The sequence below is a fragment of the Trematosphaeria pertusa genome, assembly GCF_010094035.1.
Source record: "Trematosphaeria pertusa strain CBS 122368 unplaced genomic scaffold BU26scaffold_2, whole genome shotgun sequence".
Taxonomy (NCBI): domain Eukaryota; kingdom Fungi; phylum Ascomycota; class Dothideomycetes; order Pleosporales; family Trematosphaeriaceae; genus Trematosphaeria; species Trematosphaeria pertusa.
In genome coordinates this window covers 1,423,499-1,445,356 of record NW_022987213.1, presented here as the reverse complement: position 1 = coordinate 1,445,356, position 21,858 = coordinate 1,423,499, and the positions used below count along the sequence as shown (strand labels likewise).

At 52.4% G+C, this 21,858-nt stretch overlaps 8 protein-coding genes across 8 annotated transcripts; 3 read left to right on the top strand and 5 right to left on the bottom strand.

Annotated features, from left to right (window-relative positions):
• Positions 1–1,520: 1,520 nt before the first annotated feature.
• Positions 1,521–2,364, top strand: BU26DRAFT_583151 (kinase-like protein; the record flags this gene model as incomplete). The annotated part of the gene is given in 4 exon segments (XM_033834557.1): positions 1,521–1,704; positions 1,753–1,803; positions 1,819–1,972; positions 2,043–2,364. Coding segments are annotated over 4 exon segments (711 nt in total), but the record flags the coding sequence as incomplete, so codon positions are not given.
• An 836-nt stretch (positions 2,365–3,200) lies between these two features.
• On the bottom strand, positions 3,201–6,289 carry BU26DRAFT_600207 (uncharacterized protein; the record flags this gene model as incomplete). The annotated part of the gene is made up of 2 exons (XM_033835160.1): positions 4,276–6,289; positions 3,201–3,635 (listed from the first exon to the last, which is right to left on the bottom strand). The coding sequence occupies exons 1-2, from the start codon at positions 6,265–6,267 to the stop codon at positions 3,201–3,203; spliced, it is 2,427 nt and encodes an 808-aa protein (XP_033689520.1). The 5' UTR covers positions 6,268–6,289.
• A 324-nt stretch (positions 6,290–6,613) lies between these two features.
• On the top strand, positions 6,614–7,942 carry BU26DRAFT_600206 (uncharacterized protein). The gene is made up of 3 exons (XM_033835159.1): positions 6,614–6,882; positions 6,993–7,389; positions 7,445–7,942. Exons 1-3 carry the CDS (start codon positions 6,662–6,664, stop codon positions 7,652–7,654), a joined length of 828 nt encoding a protein of 275 aa, XP_033689519.1. The 5' UTR covers positions 6,614–6,661; the 3' UTR covers positions 7,655–7,942.
• Positions 7,873–9,954, bottom strand: BU26DRAFT_537281 (MFS multidrug transporter-like protein). The gene is made up of 4 exons (XM_033831403.1): positions 9,669–9,954; positions 9,228–9,617; positions 8,573–9,145; positions 7,873–8,523 (listed from the first exon to the last, which is right to left on the bottom strand). Exons 1-4 carry the CDS (start codon positions 9,882–9,884, stop codon positions 8,068–8,070), a joined length of 1,635 nt encoding a protein of 544 aa, XP_033689518.1. The 5' UTR covers positions 9,885–9,954; the 3' UTR covers positions 7,873–8,067.
• A 1,010-nt stretch (positions 9,955–10,964) lies between these two features.
• On the top strand, positions 10,965–12,385 carry BU26DRAFT_474791 (glycerate kinase; the record flags this gene model as incomplete). The annotated part of the gene is made up of 2 exons (XM_033825511.1): positions 10,965–11,727; positions 11,781–12,385. 2 exons carry the CDS (start codon positions 10,965–10,967, stop codon positions 12,383–12,385), a joined length of 1,368 nt encoding a protein of 455 aa, XP_033689517.1.
• A 735-nt stretch (positions 12,386–13,120) lies between these two features.
• BU26DRAFT_527590 (CDP-diacylglycerol--inositol 3-phosphatidyltransferase) lies at positions 13,121–14,235 on the bottom strand (the record flags this gene model as incomplete). Its single annotated transcript, XM_033830791.1, has 5 exons — positions 13,121–13,286; positions 13,408–13,610; positions 13,761–13,868; positions 13,899–14,110; positions 14,166–14,235. The coding sequence occupies 5 exons, from the start codon at positions 14,233–14,235 to the stop codon at positions 13,121–13,123; spliced, it is 759 nt and encodes a 252-aa protein (XP_033689516.1).
• A 1,260-nt stretch (positions 14,236–15,495) lies between these two features.
• Positions 15,496–16,470, bottom strand: BU26DRAFT_139666 (uncharacterized protein). The gene has a single exon (XM_033819800.1). The coding sequence runs from the start codon at positions 16,344–16,346 to the stop codon at positions 15,780–15,782; it is 567 nt and encodes a 188-aa protein (XP_033689515.1). The 5' UTR covers positions 16,347–16,470; the 3' UTR covers positions 15,496–15,779.
• A 16-nt stretch (positions 16,471–16,486) lies between these two features.
• Positions 16,487–20,116, bottom strand: BU26DRAFT_559190 (glycosyltransferase family 2 protein; the record flags this gene model as incomplete). The annotated part of the gene is made up of 4 exons (XM_033832672.1): positions 16,487–16,849; positions 19,067–19,352; positions 19,401–19,632; positions 19,696–20,116. The coding sequence occupies 4 exons, from the start codon at positions 20,114–20,116 to the stop codon at positions 16,487–16,489; spliced, it is 1,302 nt and encodes a 433-aa protein (XP_033689514.1).
• Between the last annotated feature and the right edge of the window lie 1,742 nt (positions 20,117–21,858).

Sequence of the window (21,858 nt, the reverse complement as noted above, 5' to 3'; positions counted from 1 at the left end):
ACTATTCTATATAATTAGTACTAATACTATAAAACGTCTAGGTAGTAGTAGTAGACTTATATTTAAAGTAAACAGCGTTACGTTTAGACTTATTACCTTTACTAGCTTCTCTTTCTCGCTCTCTTTATTCTTCTTCTTATTTTCCTATTTCTTCTCTATTCTAGCTTGCCTCTAGCTAGTAGTAAAGTCTTTATAGTACTAGACTACGGTCTATAAGCCTAGCTTTTTAACACTATACCTACTCTTAATTTTAAGCGTAATAGACATAACGTAGTTCTTAGATATCTTAATATTATCTAGACTTACTTCTAAATTTAACTTCTTATATCTAGTGTAAAAATTTCTCGTTAGCGAGGTGTGTGTAGCTTAAAGATACTATTGTAAACTTACTAATTCTATAGCGCTAACGCGCGCTCGTAGTTTTTCTTTGTCTTTAGCTAAAGTTCTTTTAGAACCTGTTTTCTGTTAACGATGTCTTTCTTCTTCTCTATGGCTACGTTCTAACTAGCACGCTTAAAGAAGGCTTCTGGCAAAATCTTCTACGGCATTTCGACGGCACAAGAAGCTGCGGTGTAAGAAATAGAACAACAAATAGCACGAAGTTCTAAAACTAGTAGTAATGCTACCAAGAAGACGACAGTGTTGTAGTAATAGCTAAGGTAGTTAGGTAGGCTTAACCTAGCAGCACAACGGTGCCTTTATAGTGCAAAGGCATAGCACAAGCTACCTTAGCAAGAAGAGATAGCGCTGTGTTGTAGGACACTAGAGGGCGCATGGCGAGGGGGCCTATTTTATCCCTAGTCCTTAGAGGACAATTCCGTCCCCCTTCTAAAACGCGCCCTAGAGCCCAAAACCTGCCTTTAAGAATCCTTCTCGTCTAGACTTGACGGAATCGTAAGTGTCTGTCCAACTTATAAATAAGTACGATTGGCTATTAGTAGAGCGCAGGGCAACGTAACTAAGCAGCAGGTGAGCAGCCTAAGGGGTAGGTAAGTCGAGAGTAATAAACGCCTAAGTAAAGCAGCACCGCTTACTAGCTACAGGAGGAAAGAGAGTGCTAGAGAAATTTAACTATCTACCTAGATAGTTGGCAACAACCTTTTTTTAGGCCAGTTCTAGTTACGGCCTCTAGGGTAAGCGAGCTTGAAACGAGAGTCTCTAGCGGAAACGGCGAATTAAGCGACGATCTTTCTAGTAAAGCCCGCTTAATTTTTCTTCGTATTGGCTGGCTTCCTGTGCAAAACTTCTACCATTCTTTCTTCTTCTCGTATCCATTATAACTGCTCTTTACAAGTTAGAGTAGATTTTGAAGGGCCGTGTAAGTACGTATACTCTTACCAAGGAGATCTACAACACTGTGTAGTTAGCATTGTATAGTGGATAGTATGTCCCCGTAGAATTATATGCAGCTAACTTTCTCTAGAAATAGCAGTGGAGAGACTGTTGTGGTAAAGGGAGTTTGCTATTCTCGTATCTAGAATAAGCGCGATGTCTTGCTAAAGTTCTAAAAACGAGCGCCTATTCGACAACTAGTTAATGAAATCCAAGAACCAACTAACCCTCCTGGCATTGTCTTACAGCATCTTGATAATAATCTGTTGGCAGCCTCTAGCGAGACGCTCAATCGATCTGAAATCAAATACGTCGCCAGGATCGTCCTAAAAGCTCTAGAAGTCCTCCATGAGGATAGCTACGTTTATACAGGTGCCGACTTCGCATAATTTGTAACAATAGAAGCTCACGGCTAGCCAGACATTAAACTAAACAACGTCTTATGCAACTATAAGCAAAAAGAGGCTCCTAGTTAAGCTGATGCAGATATCAGATTTTCTGAAGTTCTGCTAGCTAACTTTGGGAGTTGTGTTCCGGCTACCTCGGACTATGCAAAGAAAGGAGAAGGCATTGGTGCCTCGATTTTCAGGAGCCCAGAGGCCAGCCTTCATCTCCCATGGGGACCATCTACTAACATTTAGTCTTTTAGTGCCATGGTTAGTCTAAGCTATGTCGCAAGGATACATACTGACGATATTACAGCTCATAAGTCTTTTCTTCGGCAACTATCACCTCTTCAACCCCAGGGTTTCCGTCGATAACCCGAAATACGAGCGCATTATTCTTGAGAGAATGCACATGTTTTTCGGCCCTTTCCCTCTTACATACAAGGAACTGGCCGATACAAAAACTCTCAATTACTTGGCCGACATCATGAACAGCGTTTCCCAACGAAAGCCTTTTCACATGATCAAGGATAAGGAATTTGCACCGGAGGACAAAACTTTTTTAGTCAAGATCATGAAACTCGATCCAAGAGATCGGCCAACGGCGAAGCAGCTCCTTGAAGACTCTTGGTTTTCGGAGCCATGAGTCCTGTTAGTTGCCCTCCTTTCGCTGTCTCAATGTACATTAGATGTCTAATACAATTGTTCTAGTAGTAGGACACAGTTCAGCATGGAATTTCCTTTTTCCCATTCCGTTAAACCAGTTCCCGGGTGCTCGGCCGACCCTCGACCCGATAAAGTCCCGTAGTTATCGACCTACCGACCTTACAGCACGAGGAAACTTCCAAACCAACGTCACGGAGAACATCTAGTAGCGTTTTCCAGGCTTCAACTCTATTTAAGCTGTCCCTGTCCATCGGGAACCTTTAAGCTATAGAGCGACTTAGGAGTCAAGTCCAGTGCGGTAGAGGCATTGTAGAGGAATGCTAAGGATAAAAAGATCGTGAGGGGGGAGAGAAGCAAGCACGGCTCGTTGAGAATATCTGGGATACGGAATTTATTACTAAAATGCATGAGTAGTTAGCCTTTTCACGTCCTCGCCGTTGAGGTGAGCGAAAGAAACTTACTGAACTCCTCGCCAACTCTGAGGGAAAGCGGGGAGACAGGCGGCTCAGTCGAGTAGTGAGGCAATAGATCGTGTGACGAGTGCATTCATCCTTCGACCACAAATGTGCCTTCGAGCAAAAAGAGCGTAGAAATTGAAGAGGAAGTGGAACCGAGGCAAAATGGAGGTGTGTTGCTCGCGGATCCATCGCGGGTAGAAGACCAGAAGTGCGATGTCCAAAGCAGGGCTCGACGTGTGCGAAAGCTGAGATGACTAGCCTGTACACGAGCTGTACGATAGCGACAACGGAGTAACCAAAAGAGAATCAGATGGCCATAGCAAGCCAGTCCAACTCTACTGAGTGGGCGGCTAGGTAGTTAACCACCCCCATCAAGCCTCGAATAGCAGGCATACATGAAACTACTCCCGGTCTCCACCACATCCCCATACGGGTTCACAAAGTTTCTCACGCATTCGACCCAGTTGTTGCTCCCATCGGTGTCCTTCCCCGCTGACACGAACGAACCCTTGCATCCCGGCGCCGCATAGAAATTGAACGAGCACTCGACGCCCTCAGGAGGATTTCCGGTGCGGTATCCGCGGACGGTGGTGAAATTCTTCGCGTCGATGCAAATTCCGCTAGTTACGTTGGAGAAGGTCTCGAGGTCGCCGCGGCAGGCGTACGCAGAGTATGTGCGAACGTAGCCGATGGGGATGTTGGCAGCGGAAGGGCAGGGTGCAGTGCCGTTGGGCTTGGAGTAGGCGAGGATTGAGGTGGATTGCGCTGCTAGCATAAGAACCAGAGAGAGGATCTAATGTGAGTGTCAGAGAAAGGGTGCGGTCGAGTGTGTTCAACCTACAGTCTTTGGGAAGAACATGATTATGCGCTCCGCTCACTGATATCTACTAGGATGTCCGGAATATTCAGAAATACTTCATTGCCGGGACCCACATACCAGCGCACATTATATACTCGGCAGCAAGCTTTGTTACACAAGTGCGAATCCTGGTGCGGATCAATATACCAAGCTTTACCCGCCGGACCGCCAACACTTCATTCATCAACGCCGTAACACACGTATCACCAACGACGAACCAGGCCTAGGCTATGGCGGGCGTACATCGAAAGATCGGCAGCTAGATCGACCGCATGAGCCTGACCAGCTTTCTCTCCATATAGTTATACGTGTTCCACAAATACGTCCAGGAAGATTTTACCCCATAGAGTAGGTACCCCCAGAAACTCTTGCTTTTATCGCCAGCCGCCTTCCAAGTGGACTTAAAACCGCTCTGAAGATGATCGCCATATCTCTTCCACGGGGCTTGAACGATTGGATTAGAAGGGTTGCGCCTCGGAGGCACCACCGGACGGCCGTTCGCAGCGAGGGCCTGCATTGGAAACGGACCCCTAAATGTGATCCGTCCGTCCGTTTGGTCATACAACCAACGAACCTGATCAAGGTGGTACATCTTCTTAGCCGATCCCCTGGCTGTTCCAGGATCATGGCGGTTGCACACGATCTCCCTCATCATGTTAGTGTTAATCTCGCTCCGGTACAGGATGCCAGCATAGCTCAACAGGCCGAATGGCTCTTCCTTCAGCATCGACCTCTGCTGCGAGTAGAGGAATAGGCATGCGATCAAGACAGCCGTGGCGCTGAGGACTCCGAGGATTATGTAGGCTACAACGGGCTGTACGAACAGCCGCCTCTCTTCGATCATATAAACGCCGGTCCCGTTGAAAGGGATATCTCGTTCTTTGAATAGATGGACGCTAGCGAACACCGCATACACAGTCTCGTACAGGGTCTGCGCAGCGGTAACGAGGGCCTTGGGCTCCAATGGTTCTTTTGGATTTTCGTGCTGCGCCATGCGATAAACGTACTTGGCGAACTCATTCCCATCGACTGTAGTGGACGGATCGAGATATCTGAGATTGTGGACCTCTTTCTCCAGGAACACTCTCGATACGTACGTCTCTTGCCAGTCTAATTTCATTCTTTGCTGCGCATCCTCGTCGAAACGCTGCAACCGAGGACTCAGTCCGGGTTCCGATCTCTCCATGAGATAGCCGGCGGTGGCAAAGTACCATGAGTTGCAGGAGAGAAAAGAGAGGTCTTGTACGGTCTGTGAAGCCTTATCGTAGCGGGCAGCGAGAAGGCTCATGCGCGTCCAGCCCGCCGCTTCGCTGCACGTGGGTGTATGCCATGACGATAACCAGATGTCAGGACTGAATGGATTCGGTCGGATGTCGAGGGTGCCCGATATGGCGCACATACGATCAATCGTACGGACGTCAATCGATATCTTGTTCTCATACCATCGGATCTCCTTGTCGTACTCTAACTCGGGAATTTCAATACAGCCGCTATCAACGCCGTACGCCGCCGTTTCCAGGCTTACGTTGCTGCTTCCGACATCGACCTGCAGAGTAAAATGCGGGAACGCGAAAGTGCCGTCTGTGCGTGGTGGCAAGCTCAAGTTCTGCACGCGCAAGCCAGCAGCTGTGTCCAGGATGAGTCGGACGTTTGGTTCGTTTGAGAACACAGGAAATTGAGGCACGATCGTCCCGTTGAAATACGTATCCGTCGTCAGAGGGAAGGTCGAATTTGACAGCGAAGAATCCATTGTAAAGAGGAAAGACGTCAAAGGGACGATGCCGAACGACAGGACCAGGGAAGACAGCATGCACGCTGACAGTAGGAAGTGCTTGTTCTGGAAGGCCAGTATCCATCTATGCAGCAGCGGCTCCATCTTATAATCCAGGAGTATCGTCCTCTTCGGGTGCCTCCCGCCAGGCTTCATTAGATCCACATACGGCTGACGGTCGGCAAACGCCATCACCGTTGCATCCCACATAGTCCGGTAGACCGTCATGATGAAGGCAGGGAAGGCAGTGTAGAAGATGCCTTGTTCCCAGATCGCTTTCCGCAAACCCGGGTTGCGCTGGAGGAAGCCGGGAGGTTGGCTTTGCCTGACGAAGCCTGAGTCGCGGCGGGAAATGGCCGTGAGTGCGGCAATGGCGACGATGAACCCGGCAGAGAGGAGTAAGAGTACGGTAAGGTAAGGGTATTGAATCTTCCATGAGCGCCATTCTTCTGCGGGGCGGTTCGGCTGGATGTTGGGTTGAGCTGGCGTCACTGAAGGGGGAGGGTTCGATGAGGTCCCATTTAGATGCGCTTGCGTTGCATCGGGAGTTGTTGGGGTTGTCGATGCTTGAGTCGATGCCGTCGTCGTGGCCGCCGAACAAGAGCTACCCTCCGAAGGGCCGTACGACGCGTCCGCATTAGGTCGAACTAAGGACAGGCCGCTAACGGGAGACCGACGCGGAGCTGGACCCGCCAGGCTTGCTGCTGAAGCCTCGCCAGCGGAGGGTGTAGTGGGAGTACTACTTCGTGAGGGCATATTCCCTTCCGGTCCGCGGTTCGATACAATCTGAACCATATCTGGCAAGGAGCAAAACAATTGCAAAGGGAGTTATGGCGCCCCTTCCACTGTGAAAGAGCTGCGGATATATTCTTCGACAGTTGGAGGGCTGGAGAAGTTCGCCTAGCGTGCCCAAGGCTCTCACCGGACTCCCCGCGCGGGAACGTGTTGCTTGTCTGCCTAGCTTCATTCGCGTCGAGAATGCCTCCCGTTACGCCCTCCAAGGCTGCTTCGGAAGTTCCCAGCGAGAGAGAGTCTCTACTACGCGAGTGGCGCCGTCAGGCTGAAACGAAAAGCAATGATGCACAACCTTGGAACTCAAATTCGCGCCCGAGCTCAATCCCTCTTTTTCATGTCTAGCCCACCTACTCTTCTCCGTCAAGCAAGCAGTCTAACATCTAACATCCTCATCATGCTCCGAATCGCTCAGTTGCTAATCCTTTGCACACTTTGGTCTCTCTCAAACGCCGGCTTCGTGCCTCCAGCTGAGCTATGTCTCCCCTCATCTCATCTCAAAGAGCTCTCAGGCTGTATCGCTATGACGAATAAAGAAGACGAATGTGCAGCCAAAGAAACCGAGGACGAGAAACTAGACTGCTACTGCACCCAAGAAATGCTTTCCTCAATCTTCGCGTATGTATATGTTCCACACTCGCTCACCCCTCAGCCTAGCCGAAGAACCTTATCGGGTTCGAACAATCATCTCAGAACTCTCCCCATACTTCCTTGCTAACCCTCCCCAGTTGCCAAGACGACGTCCGCCGCTGCCTCGAATCCCATATGTTCGACTCCCAATTCGAATCTCGCGTCCGCCGCTGGCATTCAACCTGCGACTCGCGCCTCCCAAGCAGCACATCCCTCACTACCCCGCCCGTGACCTCGCTCACCGCCACCTACGACTTCGGTGCATGCAACCGCCTCTACCAAAGCTGCGCGAGCGCCGACTACGAGACCAATAAGTGCTCGCAGACGTGGATTCCCACATCCAGCCTCTCGTACGTGTCGTGCGCGTGCCAGCCGCCCGTCTATTCGCTGTTCTCCGAGTGCCAGTACAATGGCAATATCTCTTGTAAACGCACTACGGCCGCGGAGAGCAATATCATGGGGTATTCTATTTGCTCGTACTTTTGGAGCGGCTCGGTAGGTTGGCTCCTTTACTGCGCTGATTGGAGAGTTTTGCTAAGTAGAGGGAAAGGAAACGCTTTCTTCCGTCGATCTAACTTCTATGCTGAGCGAGGTGCGGCATGCGGATGCGACGGCGAGCGAGCTGACGGCGTATACTCCGGCAACGCATGTCGCGTCGGTCGCGGCGATTATTCGCAGCACGGTACCCTCGACCTACGCGCAGCCGAGCCAGACTCCATATGGGGGACAAGGAGCATATGAGAATGCAGAGTTGAAATAGGTGGGTACGTGTGGCTGTTCTGGGGTTTGCAGAGCAGACTAAGGCCGTTTGGGCTGAGAGGAGGAAACAGGGCTGTGCAAAATGAAATGGGTATTACGTCGCTAGTGATGATGAGGTTGCAAAAGGATGGCAAATCGGTGGGATGGAAGACGCAACGTGCCGCGAATTCCAGGTCACTATAATATGAGTTTGCTGAAAGTAAAGTGCGTTCGATGGACCTGATGAACGGAGCACTAGGTGACCCTATGCGGCTCACCCTGGCCCCCAGTTGCTATGAGACTAGGACGGAAAGGCATAAGGCTATTGAAACCCCGAACTTAGTCTTTGTGAACTGTGACGTCTCTGGGAAAGAGACCGACAAGATATAATCTTCAAAGCAGTCCAGCCAGGTCAGGTCAATACGTAGCAGCACCCTACTTCTCAAGCCCCCTCGTACTCATCGCCCGCAATTCCGCCCCATAAACCCAAAGCAAAACCGGACTCACTCCCGCTAACAACAAAGTCAAGAAAGCAAGGAGACTATTACCCCATCCCAACCCCAAAGCCTCATACAGTCTCGGCGCAAACAGCGGAAAGCTAAACCCGCACATCGTTCGCAGGAAGGCTCCCACAGCCGCCGCGCTCGCCGCGTACGTCGCCGAATACGCATCGACGGTGTACGCTTGGGAGCATTGGAACGCTATTATGAGACCGATGGCGAGGAGGACGCAGCCCAGGTTTGGGAGGACCCAGTGGAGGTGGTAGTGTGCGGTCCAACCGTAGATGAAAAGGCCGAGGGGGCAGAGGAGGCCGCCGATGAGCATGGGCGGGACGCGCCATTCTGGAAGGCCTTCGTCAGTGCGGTAGTAGGCTTTGAGGCGGGCGTAAAGCTGAGAAAGTGTTAGCAAGGCCAGCGGGGGAAGTGGAATGAGAATGTACCTTGTCCATCAGCGGGTGGCTTATCTGGAGCCCGATCATGAAACCCAGACAGAGCGAGAGATAGTTCAAAGAAGCGATGCCGGTGTCCTGGTCATACACTTCTTCGAAGACGAGCGGGAAGGTCGAGAGAACGAGGTACATGACGCCGTACAAGAACGCTCGGTAGATGGAGGGTGCTTGGACCGCGGGATGCGTGAACATCATGATGAACGGCAAGATCAGTCGTTTCCGCAAGATCTTGCTAAACCGATCGCAGGTGTCGTATTCCGTCCGTACCACCACCCCGCTGTTCCTGCAGCCGCGCCTTGCGATGTCTCTTCGGATCGCCTTCGCTTTGCGGGCTAGAATTGTGGGCGCGAACGTTTCGGAGAGGAAGAATAACGCTAGAACTTGGACCAAGACGTCGAAGATGGAGGTCGACCAGAAGATCCAGCGCCAGGTAGTGTTGGTGGAAATGTATGCGCCGCAGATGGGTGCGACGCACGGGCCGATGAAGGTCAACATGCCGTAGATGGCTTGCCCTTTGCCACGTTCCTCTTTCGACCAGGTGTCTGCTAGGACGCCGTTACAGAGCTGGTGGTTGGTTAGTACGGATACCCAATCGGCGAAACTTGAAACGAGGAGAATGGAGAATTCAAGGACGGAAGGAACTTACCGCCTGTGGAGCCGATCCACCAATTCCACTCAGGAAGCGGAATAGAAGCATCTGCGTACGGTTCTGCGCGAACCCACACGCAGTATTAAAAGCAAGGTAAATTAGATTCGCATACTGCAGCACCGTTACTCGGCCGTAGATCTCCGACAAAGGTGCCAATACGAAAGGCCCTTGGGCGTAGCCAAGTAGGAAAATGGACATGACAAGCTGCTGCATGAAGCCCTCCGGTATATCAAAGTCATCCGATATATCAGGCAGCGCTGGCGTGACCATGGTCGACGAGAACGGCGAAATGAAAGTGAACATAGAAACTAGAATCGTTACGACCCACTTGCGCTTCCATGACCAGTTCAGTGGGTTCGATGGATCGTCTGGGCTGTCCCAAGTCACCTGGTGTCTTCGTTAACTGGGAATGGCGGAAAGGGCATGAGCTTGACGTACCACTATCTCCTCAATGTCGCCGTCGTGCTCATCGTGCAACGAGTGGATATCGGAGCGATACCCCGTACCAATAGCGGACAGTCTCTCGAAAAGCCGCTCTGTGCTAACAAGCGGTCTCCGATCCTGGTCTTCGCTCTCAAACGAGAACCTGGGTAAAGCGATTGAGTCTATACCCTGCTCTTCATCGATAGCGCGACTTTTCTTCTGAAGGCGCATTATTAAGCGAATGTGAAGACCGAAGTCAAAGCGAAAGTATTAGTATTCCGAGATTAAAGCGAGTGTAGTGATACTGTGGAACACTCCAGGTAGATTGCGGTTCTCTTGAATATAGATGCCCAACGGCTTTGCCAGTCCATGACTGTGGCGGTGACTCCGCCCAAGTGTGCCGCAGTGAGGCTGTTCAACATAACTCGGATGAAAGTCGGTCAGAAGCTGAAAGAAGCAATTCATATCGGGCGTTATCGCCGCAGGACACATCATCGCGGTGCTTTAGTGTCTTGGGAGGGCTGAAACACAGGACAGGTGAAAGCACGGAGCCGGGAATAGAAACATGTCGCGTGCCTGCATGGCAGTGGATCCGTACCTTGGTGAGCGACGAATAGAGATGTGCGAAGACTTCATGAGAAAGGCTAACGGCATGTCGATCAGTCTTGACGGCTAACGTCACCACAGGGCTGTGCTCAGATGTACCGCCAAGGGTATACAAGAGCCCAAGCGAGGGTGAAAGGATCTGATTGGCGGAGCCCAGCCGTCAAGACTCTTGGGGGAACAACAAATCGCCATCTTGGTATGGTGGCAAGAAAGACGACCTTGTACAACGAGTGCTTGCAATGAATGGATGGTTAGAAGAAGACCTTGTCAAGACGGCTATGTCCCAGCATGCGTAACCTCAGGCTGTGCTGATGGTACTACGAGATATGTGGTGCCGTCGGTGGCTCTGTGCCGGTATACTGTAAATTCAGGGAATCCAGGAAATCTGAAGTCGTCAGCAGATTGAGGCTTCCGCGTTGCATGCGAAGCGGGTCCTGAATTTGAGGTTATCGGGCTGTGTAAGAAGCTGCAAAGTCCTAGACCAGGACGTCGTGAGTTGCAGGAAATCTACAGGTCTGGCTCCAGCTGCGATGGGTATATAAGTATACTGTTTCGACCCTGTGTATGAGGCATCGGACATTCGCTCATCTCCAACACTCGCTTCTTGCAATATACCTTCGTTTAGTGGCCTTAGGCGCTTCATATTCGGTTTTATTGACCCACCCCATTCGCTTTCGAAGCCTCAGTAAACTTACGATGCTCAACATGCTCCCGGCTGTGGAACCTTGCGGCGTCCCTATTCCCCCGTCTCCAGTCATCCATCCGAAATTGCCGCGATTGAATACGCTGAAGACGTTCGGCCTTCCACCTCAGGAAGTGGATAACCTTATTTCGTCTGCTGCTTCGGCGGACCCTTCGACACCAGTTTCGGAGACCTTGGGTGGCCATTCATTGAGGATCCTCATCGCTCCGTCTGGATTCAAGGAGAGTCTTGGTCCAGAGCACGTCGCCGATGCCATTGAGGCTGGCATCAGGAAGGTAGTAGATGGGAAAGCTGCCGTAACTCGCAAACTTCCATTACACGACGGCGGAGAGGGATTTTGTCGGGCCCTAGTGGCAGCCCACGGCGGGGACATGGTGGAACACGTGGTCACCGGTCCCGTCGGTAGACCGGTCCAATCACACCTGGGCTTCATAGGTGATGATGGGAAGACGGCTGTTCTGGACATGGCGGCAGCTGCAGGCCTCAGGCTCGTACCGAAGGATATGCGTGACCCCACTGTCACTACCACGTATGGCGTTGGAGAGCTTATGAAGAAGGCACTCGATGAAGGATGCACCAAGATCATCATCGGCTGCGGAGATTCCGGAACGTCTGACGGCGGAGCAGGTATGCTTCAGGCCTTGGGTGTACGACTTCTGGATTTAGAAGGGCACGAAATCGCGAAGGCAGATGGTGGCCGATCGCTTCTGGGCTTGGAGAAGCTTGACTGGAGCAGCATTCATCCCCGGCTTCGAAACGACGCCAGTAAGCCTATGCCCCAATTCCATGAGGAGACGACCAAATTAACGAGGGCGCAGGAGACGGTGTCCCGATCGAAGCCGTGTGCAACATCAAGAACGTTCTCTGCGGCGAAGCAGGGGTCGCTCGCGTGTACGGACCTCAGAAGGGCGCCACCCCTCAGCAAGTGGACCTTCTCGCTGCAGCGTTAGCACGTCTGGCGCGTGTAGCGGAGAAAGATATGAAAAAGGACATTTCAGGAGAGCCGGGCAGCGGAGCGTCGGGCGGACTGGGTGCAGGCTTGATGCTCCTCGGCGCCCGGCTGCGCGGTCGGAGCGATGCCATCAACGAGTACTTTGAGTTCGATCGTGTGTTTGAGAGTCAATGGGACTTTGTCATTACTGCCGAAGGCAGTCTTGATTCTCAATCGACCCAAGGGAAGATGACGACGGAGGTGGCTCGTCGCGCGAAGCGGCATGGTGCGCAGGTGGTAGCCTTGGCTGGAACCATTGGCGAGGGAGCGGACGGGTGCTACGCCGCAGGCATAAACGCCTTCACGAGCATCCTGAGGGGACCTTCGTCGCTGGACCGAGCAATTGCTGAGACGGAGCGACTTGTCGAGGACGGGGCTGAGAAGGTGATGCGAATGATAATGGTCGGGTTGACTCTTGCGAGGAGGAATTGACGTGCACCGCCCCTGCCAAGACTTTTCTTCCGCGTAGCCGGGATGGAGTTCCACGTCCTCACAACATGATGGCTTCTCTCAAATACGTACGCTCTCTTTATCCCCTCCCTAACTGTCTCGATTCGCAAATTTGCCCTATCATGGCGTCCGCATATAGTCCAGAGCAAATCTCAGCTTTCCTGCAACACATCCAACTCCCTGACGCTTTCGTGGGCGTGAGTGCCTACGTCTGTATTGGGGCGCCTAGAGCCGCTGGTAGCATCGGGATTGGCCTCGCTTGCGTTTTCGTCTCCATCTTTGTCTTTGTCGTCCTCATTTTGTCTGGATGGATGGCATCATGGTTGGCAGCATTACTCTAGGGGCCACACTCCCAGTCTGCACTTCGCTGCGTCGAGTTTTGACTAAGATATGGGTTCGCCGCTCCGTGGTGGTCACATCGGTATCCCACGAGCAACCATGAATCCGACGATATCTGGGTCATGCGGATGACTTGACTAGTGTCACGGAAAGGCCATCTACAAAACAAGCCAGTCTTCTTGTAGCGTTGGAAGGCTACATGATACAAGTCGTTGCACACACGAGCCGGTATAATTAGCCAGGCAGAACAGACCACAGAGCCTAACTCATCAGAAAAATATGGCAATGCGTCTGACTAAAGAAAAAGCCGACCTAGCTATCCTGCACGCATCTCCTCTCCGCTCTTCCGTTCCACATCATACGCCGCCAAGCGTCTACCTACTGTCCCTTCAGCGCACGCGCCCTCCTCTCCTCGATATCACCCTCAGCTAGCCACCGGCTCGCCTTCACGAGCTGGATCACATTAATGATCTGCTTGCCCGCCATGATGGGGAAGGAAATGACAGCCAAGATCCAGGGGACGGTGGAGTCCATTTTATTAGCGCTACAATGGAAAGTTTAGCACATGCGGACATGTGAAATCTTAGGTTACGGAAATTTAGGATGGGGGGATTTTGTGCAGAGATGGAAATCGGACACTGCATTGAAGAAAGTCGTAGACGTACCGAGCATATTCCATTGCGCCTGCCGACCACGGGCTCGTGAATAGCATAGAGCAATCTAGCGCCTCGGGCGTCCCGACGGGCAGGCTTGCGGGGTTATCCGGGGTCTGGAGGAGGGTGGGCGAGAGGTAGGGCGAGGAGAAGGAGAGCAGGTAGAGCGCGATGAAGAAGAGCTCGTTCAGGGCGCAGAAGGTGAAGAGGACTTTCTGGAAAAGGATCAGTTTATTTGCGTCGTGGGGGACATAAGGTGAGGTGGGGTTAGAGGATTCAGGTTTCATGACGGGGGGATAGGGAAGGGGTGGAAAATGAGGGCTCTAGGTCCGGCGCATCTTATTCGAATAATACTTCTTCAACACCCAACTCCTGCTCTTATGCACATTCTTGTGGCTCTGCCCGCTTTCTCCCATGCTTAGCGTCGCATACATGTACATATAATGGCTCGCCAGATCTAGGCTGATCAGCCCCTAGAACATAATGCTCCACCGCGGGAACACGCTAGCAAGGAAAACAAGCAAGCATGACGTAGTACAGCGGTCCGTCACCACATCAAGCACTCTGCCGAACTTTGTCTCCTGGTTGAAGTGCCGCGCCGCTATGCCGTCTAGCGCATCAAGCAGGCAGGATGCACTGTAGAGGAGGGAACAGGTGCGGGGGTGGAGCGGCATGTAGTAGAGGGAAGCGATAGCGAGGACGACGCGAGAGTAGCCTAGAAGGGAATTGTAAGTTTGCGGGTTTGCAAAGTAGGAATAGGGGTTTTGTACCGACTAGATTTGGGTAGAAGAGGAAAATATTTTTTTTTCCGTTTCTTGGGTTTGTGATGGCGCAGGCCATAGTATATAGTATGTGAAGTTGGCAGTGGAATAAACTAAGTTCACCATCTGCTGGAAAATGTCAAGGGCAGATATCCCCGGAGCAATGTATAGTGTCCAACTGTATCGCGTTCGACGCTCGTGCAGCTGTGGTCGTTTCCTGCTCCTTCACGGTGCGCGCTAGCCCTGTGGCTGAACTAAGAGGTACCCGGGGCCGAGGTAAATGCCGACGCATGCGCCGGCTGGAAGTTCATCTGACTGTGCCCACTCTAGGGTGTCCTCGAGACGTAAACCAGGCCACCCAGGCCATGACTTCTCGCCATCGTCGGCGAACACCGTTGTAAGAACTCCATGATAATCAATATGTGGGAGGTGAAAGGCCCCTCTGTTGCCGCAGAGCTGGAAGCGTGCGCACTCTGAGAGGTCGGAGAGAAGCCGTTCGGTTGCTTTGCCGTTCTCTAGCTCCTCTTAAATGGCGTCCAGGGTCGTATATGCTTCGAGTCCAGCCAGACAAGATAGGATCGGATTTTGTTTCTATCCACGAAGATTCAGCAGGTTAATCGGGCCTTTGCTTTCATCGCGAAACAGAGCGGTTGCGGATCTCGATTCTAGTCGTTCGGGGACCACTACATCCCCTTCTGCGTCGAAGTCATGGACGTCCAGCGTAGGTCGCGTTTCTAATATCGTCAGATACCGGTCTAACTGTAGTCGTTCGACTTGAGTATTCAACTCGGCAGGGATCAGAAGTAGCAAGAGCGGTGTAGCTTCCGCCAAAATTGACCTCGCCTCCCTGGACGAACAGACAACAAAATAATCAGTGGCTCTCTTCCATTCTCCTGCCAGATACTGGGCAGCAGTAATTAGCTTGCCTGGCGTACAGCGTTCAAGGATCTCTCCGTATTTTCTGATTTGGGCCTGAAGTCGCGTCTGGGATGCCGGGTTATCGACTGTCCTTATAAAGTCCCGCGCAGTTTCAATGGCTTCGTTCGCTCTCTTCATGTACTTGGAGATGAGGTTTTCCCACCGTAACTAGGCTTCCAATTCGCTAAGTACCTGGCTGGCGTAGGGCTGGCCGTGACCTCGGTGATGTATTGGGAGACTTCCATAGCCGTGCCCGGCTGCTGTAGGGAAAGAGAATGGCTTAGCCTCATAGAGCCGTTGCTTCTTCTGGAGGGGTTCGTATTGGTCGAGGTCAGAGACGCACTGGCCGATGTCGGGGAGTGAGCGTCGTCGGCGAGTTGTTGTCGCGTCTGTAATAGGACCAGTGTCCTGAACAGCAATAGGCTCCACAGAGTGCCTCTTAGATGCCATAGTCAACAGTGCCTTGGTGAACCTCTGGAGATGCGAATAACATAGTTTCTGAGAATCGAATTGCTCTGCAGACCCCACAAGGAGGTCAGACGGGCGATCCAGCAGCCTCAAGAGCGAATCCGGTACTTCTGGGCAGCATCGCTTCCGAAGTAGACTTTCGATGTTGGATAGTCTGGATTGGCGAGGCGTAGATTTGGCATGACATCCACTGTTCGGCGTCTCGCGGTAGGATGGCATGTTTGTGCGTTGGCGGAGTTACCTTCCAACGGGTCCTGCCAAGTCGCCTGAGGTGCCGTCGTCGTCGTTGCTACCCCTTGCGGTAGTATTTTCAGGGCGTCCCCGTGGCATTTCCTTGGTGGTGTCTCCGGGGAGAGAAAAGGCAGTGGCGGAAACATCGTCAGGGGAGGAGAAGTCAGTGGAATTGGTAGAAGAGGAAGTATCGGTGGTGTCGGTAGCTGGCTGTGCAGAGCTCGTCGCATCGTCGCTGCTGTCGTCAGCACTGGCTTCCGCCGAGCCTGGTTGGTTGGTTCCCTCGACTGCGAGTTTGTACGAACCCACGCTGTCGATGCTGCTAGTTCCAGTTCCGGGAGTGACGGCATGTGCGATCCGCACTATGAGACCGAACTTGTCGAACCCGAAACCGTCCGGCAAGTCTTTCATCGTCAGTGGTCGGCAGTGCAGGACTACCTCTTCAGTGTCGCCCTTGATGACGAAGGTCTCTGTGTGGTCCCAGGCCGCTAGGTTCTCCAAATCTGCGTGACTGATAGGATTTGCCGAGTCCTCAATCAAGCGTCGCTGGGGAATTTGATGCCGTCGAAGCATAAGGTTGGAAACTGTGCGTGCTGCGGTGCGAAGCGTTTCGCAGAACCTGAGCCCTCTAAAAGTCCACTTGTATTGTTGGATCACTTCTCGACCCCAGAGCCTTCCAACAGCTTTCAGACTTGTAAGGCGCTTAGACTCAGCTACAGCAACGCGAGCTCCCACTCCTCTGTCTCGTCGTGTTTCTGGTTTGTCGCCGGGACACTGTTCTCTTTGAAAGTTCTATATGCCGCGCATTCGTCAAGCATGACATGCTCGTACACGGCAATCAGAAGCCGCAAATCGGCATGCCTTCGGAGCAGGTCATCTCGTGTCCTGGTACAAAGCCGATATTTGTCCGCGTCGGTCTCGTGGTGGCGGATCTCTTCCTGAAATCGGGCGATTTCCTTGAGTTGATCGTCACCCAGCACGAGGGAGTCGTCTCCGAGTCCGTTATCGGGTTCGGTATTGGGCAACCCAACCGTGGCCGGACGCTCAACGAACGGATGCGCCATATTCGCAGCAACCTATGGTCGTGTCGAAGTGAGCAGCCCGCTGATGGTCGTCGGTGACCCACCTAACTTTGTGGAAAAACCACAAAACTTGGTGGGTCCGCCCGACGCAATCCTATTGGCCTGCCAGCCCCTGCACTCCCTTGCTGAGTCTTAGCTTACTAATATCGTTAGACGCGTCTCTTCGCCATCCCACGGTCCCAGTTTTCGGCCACTTCTTAGTGCGTGGTTCCTCTGCCTTTGGGCCTTGTTCTGGGTCTCCTCCGGTTCGGAATCTATGGGGGCCTCAGCAACATCGAAGCGTCCAGTCTCTGATGTCTTTTTCTTTTTAGGGGGACATGAGTACCAGAACTTGCAGAATCCAGAGGATGGGGCGTGACATCATTTGCCCAAGCACCCATCGACAAGTGTGGGGGGCCTGTTGGCGACATCCATCGTCAAACGGCCGCGATACAATAGCAATTATCATTGGCTGAAACTCAATATTCCTTCGGTCTGCGAGCTTGACGACTCGGCAAACCGATGCCCCCGGTTCGGTGGCATTTGTGAGTCGTGCTAATAGGCAGTACCTACGAAGCAGTAATTTTTATGACCTCTTCATAAGAAAACGACGCAAGAATTGTCTCTAACCTAGTCTAGGTTGGGCCTAAGGTCTGTGCAGGAGGCTGCTTGACAATGGGGTCCTTAGCTTGAAAAGCAGTAGTGAGGGAGGCATTAAAGCTGTAGCGCTTGGCGAGAGCCGGACTATCCGAGCGCGAGCGCGGGAGACTATCGCTCGGTATGTCGTCCGTCCAGAAACTCAGAGGCAGGTTACTATATTTATCTCCCTCAATCATGTCGAAGGCAGTCGGCGCGGATTTGTAACTAAGCACCGTCAAAGGAACGGCTCTATGGGAGGACAGGTCACTGGTTCTTGGCGGACGAGTGTTAGATGACAAGGCGGATAGAAGTTTTGGCAAGCCAGCCAGGCGACATCGATGCTGTCGAGGATGTCACAGTTTCGGGGTTTTGAGATCAGAGTGGACTGGTGGGGTGGGTCTATTTTTGTTGCAGGCGGACTGTTCGAGAATAGGGCATTAAGCGCCAGCGCTTAATGGCTGCCCCCAATCGCCCCGCCTTCGCCGATCCATGCCACACTGAGCCTCATTTCGTCGTACGGTTATCAAGGAGCCGCAGAGTTGATGCCCGTGCCCTTGAGACGTCCTGACATGACATGCCTCACTACTGCTAGCTAAGTGGGAATGCTTGGGCCCTATTTTGGTCTTCACCCTTGACGGCCTGAGGCCCCTGTTCTGGTCCCTTCTGTCTGGTCTCCGTTCTGGGACCCTGCACTGGCTGCAACCTCAATACTTTGCGCCTTTGGACGCCAGCTCGTAGTGCTGAACGAAATGCTCACCCCAGAAACGGACCAGCGTCTTCAGAGGACCGAGAAATCTAGATTTGATCTTCGATGTGTCCCCGACAACGTTAACGAACTCCTCCCACTGCGCTCCGTCATCCTTTTTTTTTTTTTTTTGTCGACCGGCTCCGTAGTGGTGATTGATGTTGAAAAGGAGGACATCCAGATGGACCCACAGTGACAGACAAATCAATCACTCCCATAGCATGCAGGAGCACATATCGAAGCCCAACTCAATGCGCGCATCAGCGTGGAGCATGTTAGCCAGTGCCAAGCGTGCCTGCCATGTGGCATAGGTAGCAGTGCGTCAGCGCTGGCGAGCTAGCCCTCTCTAGAGGTCCATCTTTTGGTCCATTCTAGACAGGTCCATTTCTGGACTCCATTCTGGAGGAAATCTGTTTCTTGTCTCAATTTTCTGGAGGGCCCATTTCTAGTCTCCAAGACGGGGTCCAAGTCTCGGACACTTCGCTGACTCCCGCAGACCTCACGCGGGCCATCCCTGGCTTTGCATGCCCTAATTGTTTCGCCCAGTGTACCTCCTGCCAGTTGGACGCGCAGAAGCTAAGTCAGTTGCTACCATGTTGCTCGACCAGCGAGTGGCTCACGGGACTTCATCCGTTCCTTCCTCATTTGGGGTTGTCCACCCCATCAACAGCATCTTGACCGCCTAATTCTCAATCTAGCACCCTGGCAGCAAGATCCTTCGCCCATCGCTGTCTCATTCGTGTCCCTCTGCTTGCACGCAATCCGACACCCGTGTCCACCCCCTTCCTACCAGCCAGTGTCTCTGCGTAAGTAGCCATATCCCTTTGCTGCACAGAACAGGAGCTCACCTGGTGCAGGCTGACTAATCCATGGAGTTTGATGACCCCGTGAAGCCAGCCCCAAAGAATGGCAACTGGCAGGAATATTACATCCCTCCAGTTTCGCCGGTACAGACCGATCCTGTTCACAACCTTGGTGAAGAGCCACCAAATAAAATACCACTTTGTCCACGTTCCCCACTGCTCGTGGCTCGAAGTCATCCCCAGCCACAGCCGCCAAAGCAGTGCATCAGTAGGGAGCCCAAAGTTCACAAAACCCGACATGTACAACGAGTAGGTACCCCGGGGATATGTCCTAGCTAGTAGTTAGCACAGTTTAGACTGCGAGATATATGCCGCGTACCGCCAATTTGCTACTTTGCAAATGCTTGTCCAGTTGCTCCTCCAGTTGCTTCTTGACCACCGTAAGTTTCTCCTCCAGAGCTGCTGTACGTGAGGTTCAAATTTGGTCTCGACCTGGCATTGTTCATTGTATTGATACCCGATCTCCCAGTGGTTTTCCAAGAGCCACCGTGTCCAAAAATTGTCGTCGTCCGCGTTGAGCTTCCGGCCGCTCCACCTCTCCGACACAAAACCTGCGAGGAATCGGCTGTTCTAGACAACCTCGGCTCGAAAAGCCGCCATTCGACCGGACAAACACGAGATCGATCCGTCTATTGCCAGCGTTGTCGAGTTCTCGAAATGTCGCCGCTCAATGTAGTCGGCAAAGATCCAGTCAACAACCCTCTCTGCGATGGACGTAGTCTCGACGCGCCTGGTTCGCTGACAAGTCCCAACTGCCCCAACAGACTCCTTCTCGAAGGGGGCAAGCATCCATCGGAGAGTGTGCTCGCCGTAAGTGATGTCATCGTCTGCAAACACTATGACCTTGTGTGACTTCTTTATAGAGCTAGGGAGATTCTCGATGGCACGTTTGAGTTGCTCCCGCTTGTTGGCCTGGTCTGCCACCAGCTGAATCGTGACATCGTCTTGTTTATGGATATGTCCAAAGAGACCTTTGACGGCTTCATATCCAGAAAAGGGAACACAGACGGAAATATGCTTGCACCCAGCTCGCATGTGACATTGGATTCCTTTTGAAAGACCGCCGAGGTTCTCGCCAAGAGTTGCGAACGATCGTTACGTCGGACGGTGTGAGGGTCGGCTGGCCTGGAATTCGGACAGACTTGTATGTCCAGTGGGCAATGGTTTGAATAACGAGCCGTGTGGATTGAAAGAGGCTAGAAAGATTATTTTGTGTCCTGGACGAATGAAATTCGCAACTTACAACACCATAGTGAAGGAGATGATGGCCCAGGTTTCTTGGCCCAGACGTGGCGGAGAGGCCATGGGAATGTGTCTTGACAGAAGGATAGGCCGTATCGTGAGCCGCGATGTGATGCCAGGCAGAGGCGTTGAGATTGATGGCCCTGTGAAGTTGATGATGTGTTAGTATATATCCGATCTCGGGACATCAGCCTCCTTGGGTGACTGGACCCTCTTACATGAACAGCAATGGCCTCTTAGATGTGTGGGCTGATGGAACTGTTTCTGCAGTGGTTACAGCACCGCCTACAAAAACCCGAATTTGCAACGTCGACCGGATTAGTGCATTCACACTAGCAGTTGCACGAGACGACCGGGCATGGTTGCGGTGGTGGAGTTCTTGACGGGGAACGAAGGGCATTCTTATACGTGCCGACCGGTGTGTTCGGATCCAAGCTGGCTGAGCGACTGACAAACATGGACAGAGCAGGTCCTGGCGGGAGCTGAACCAAACATGTCTAGTCTGGGGACATCACTTCCGTCCCGTCGAATCCTTAGGCATGACCCCTGCGTTCACTCGGTCGTTGGCGGTCTCCTCACATGGGTACACCTTCCCCGTTCCCGCCGTGGCTGATCATCCCAGCCATCTCCCCTGTTCAGCAATCGAATGCGTAGTGTCCATGCCAGTACCATAAATAAGCATCAGAATAGTTAGCCAACGACTTGCCAGGGACCTCATCTCCCACGAATATGAAGCTGCATTGTACATGCTCATAGCCTCAACGCCTTGGAGTCAGCCGCGGGCAGCATTGGTGGACTGTTACCACGGACAGGCCCGCTATGCACCGAGTAACTGGGACATACCTAGAAACACCGCGAACACATCAAGACCTCATTCTTGCAGCTAACTAACAGCCGAAGCTGGTCAGAGATGCAGTGAGTATGCCGCTGGCCGGCGTTGACCGTGGACTCATCCTTGTGCTGCCGCTCTTTGGAATTGCATTTCTCGCAATGACATATACCACCTAGATTTGCGCATTGGGTAAAGTCCCTATACCGGTGGGCGGAGAACGAGATCTAATTGGATAACGACGGTTTGGGGTTAGTCTCTTCACCAGTCGCCCAATAATCTAACGTGATTGGACGATAGCGGCTCCGAGGCTACCTATGGGCTCGTCAAACGACCGCCGGGCGACAACTGGGAGCTGCCCGTGAAGGAGATGGGCTCGACTGCGTCCCGGAGGCCCGTCTGGCTCTGCACATATCATTTCATTACTGCACTTTAGTGGCACGTATTTGAGGCATGCGTGCTATTTCGGCAGGACGGAACCAGATGGATGCTGTCTCTCATTTTCCTGCTAAGTAGATTCGGAGGGGGAAAAAAGAGTTACACAACCCTCGAAGCAAGGAGACCCCAAGCGCGCGTCCTCGAGAGCAGCGGTACATGCATGGATCAAAATATCGTCGGTAATGACGGCCGTGAACAAGAAGTGCCTCAGGTAACTACGAATTATGGTCAATCCCTTCAGACCAGTAGGCGATGACCTTGAAAGAGG

Excerpts from the sequence above, each read along its gene's own strand:
- BU26DRAFT_600206 (XM_033835159.1), top strand. The coding sequence starts at position 6,662 with ATGCTCCGAATCGCTCAGTTGCTAATCCTTTGCACACTTTGGTCTCTC. Across the intron at positions 6,883-6,992 it reads ATGCTTTCCTCAATCTTCGC|TTGCCAAGACGACGTCCGCC; the intron begins GTATGTATATGT and ends AACCCTCCCCAG. Across the intron at positions 7,390-7,444 it reads CGTACTTTTGGAGCGGCTCG|GAAACGCTTTCTTCCGTCGA; the intron begins GTAGGTTGGCTC and ends GTAGAGGGAAAG.
- BU26DRAFT_537281 (XM_033831403.1), bottom strand. The coding sequence starts at position 9,884 with ATGCGCCTTCAGAAGAAAAGTCGCGCTATCGATGAAGAGCAGGGTATA. Across the intron at positions 9,618-9,668 it reads GCGACATTGAGGAGATAGTG|GTGACTTGGGACAGCCCAGA; the intron begins GTACGTCAAGCT and ends CGAAGACACCAG. Across the intron at positions 9,146-9,227 it reads GTGGATCGGCTCCACAGGCG|CTCTGTAACGGCGTCCTAGC; the intron begins GTAAGTTCCTTC and ends ACCAACCACCAG.
- BU26DRAFT_139666 (XM_033819800.1), bottom strand. The coding sequence starts at position 16,346 with ATGCTTCGACGGCATCAAATTCCCCAGCGACGCTTGATTGAGGACTCG.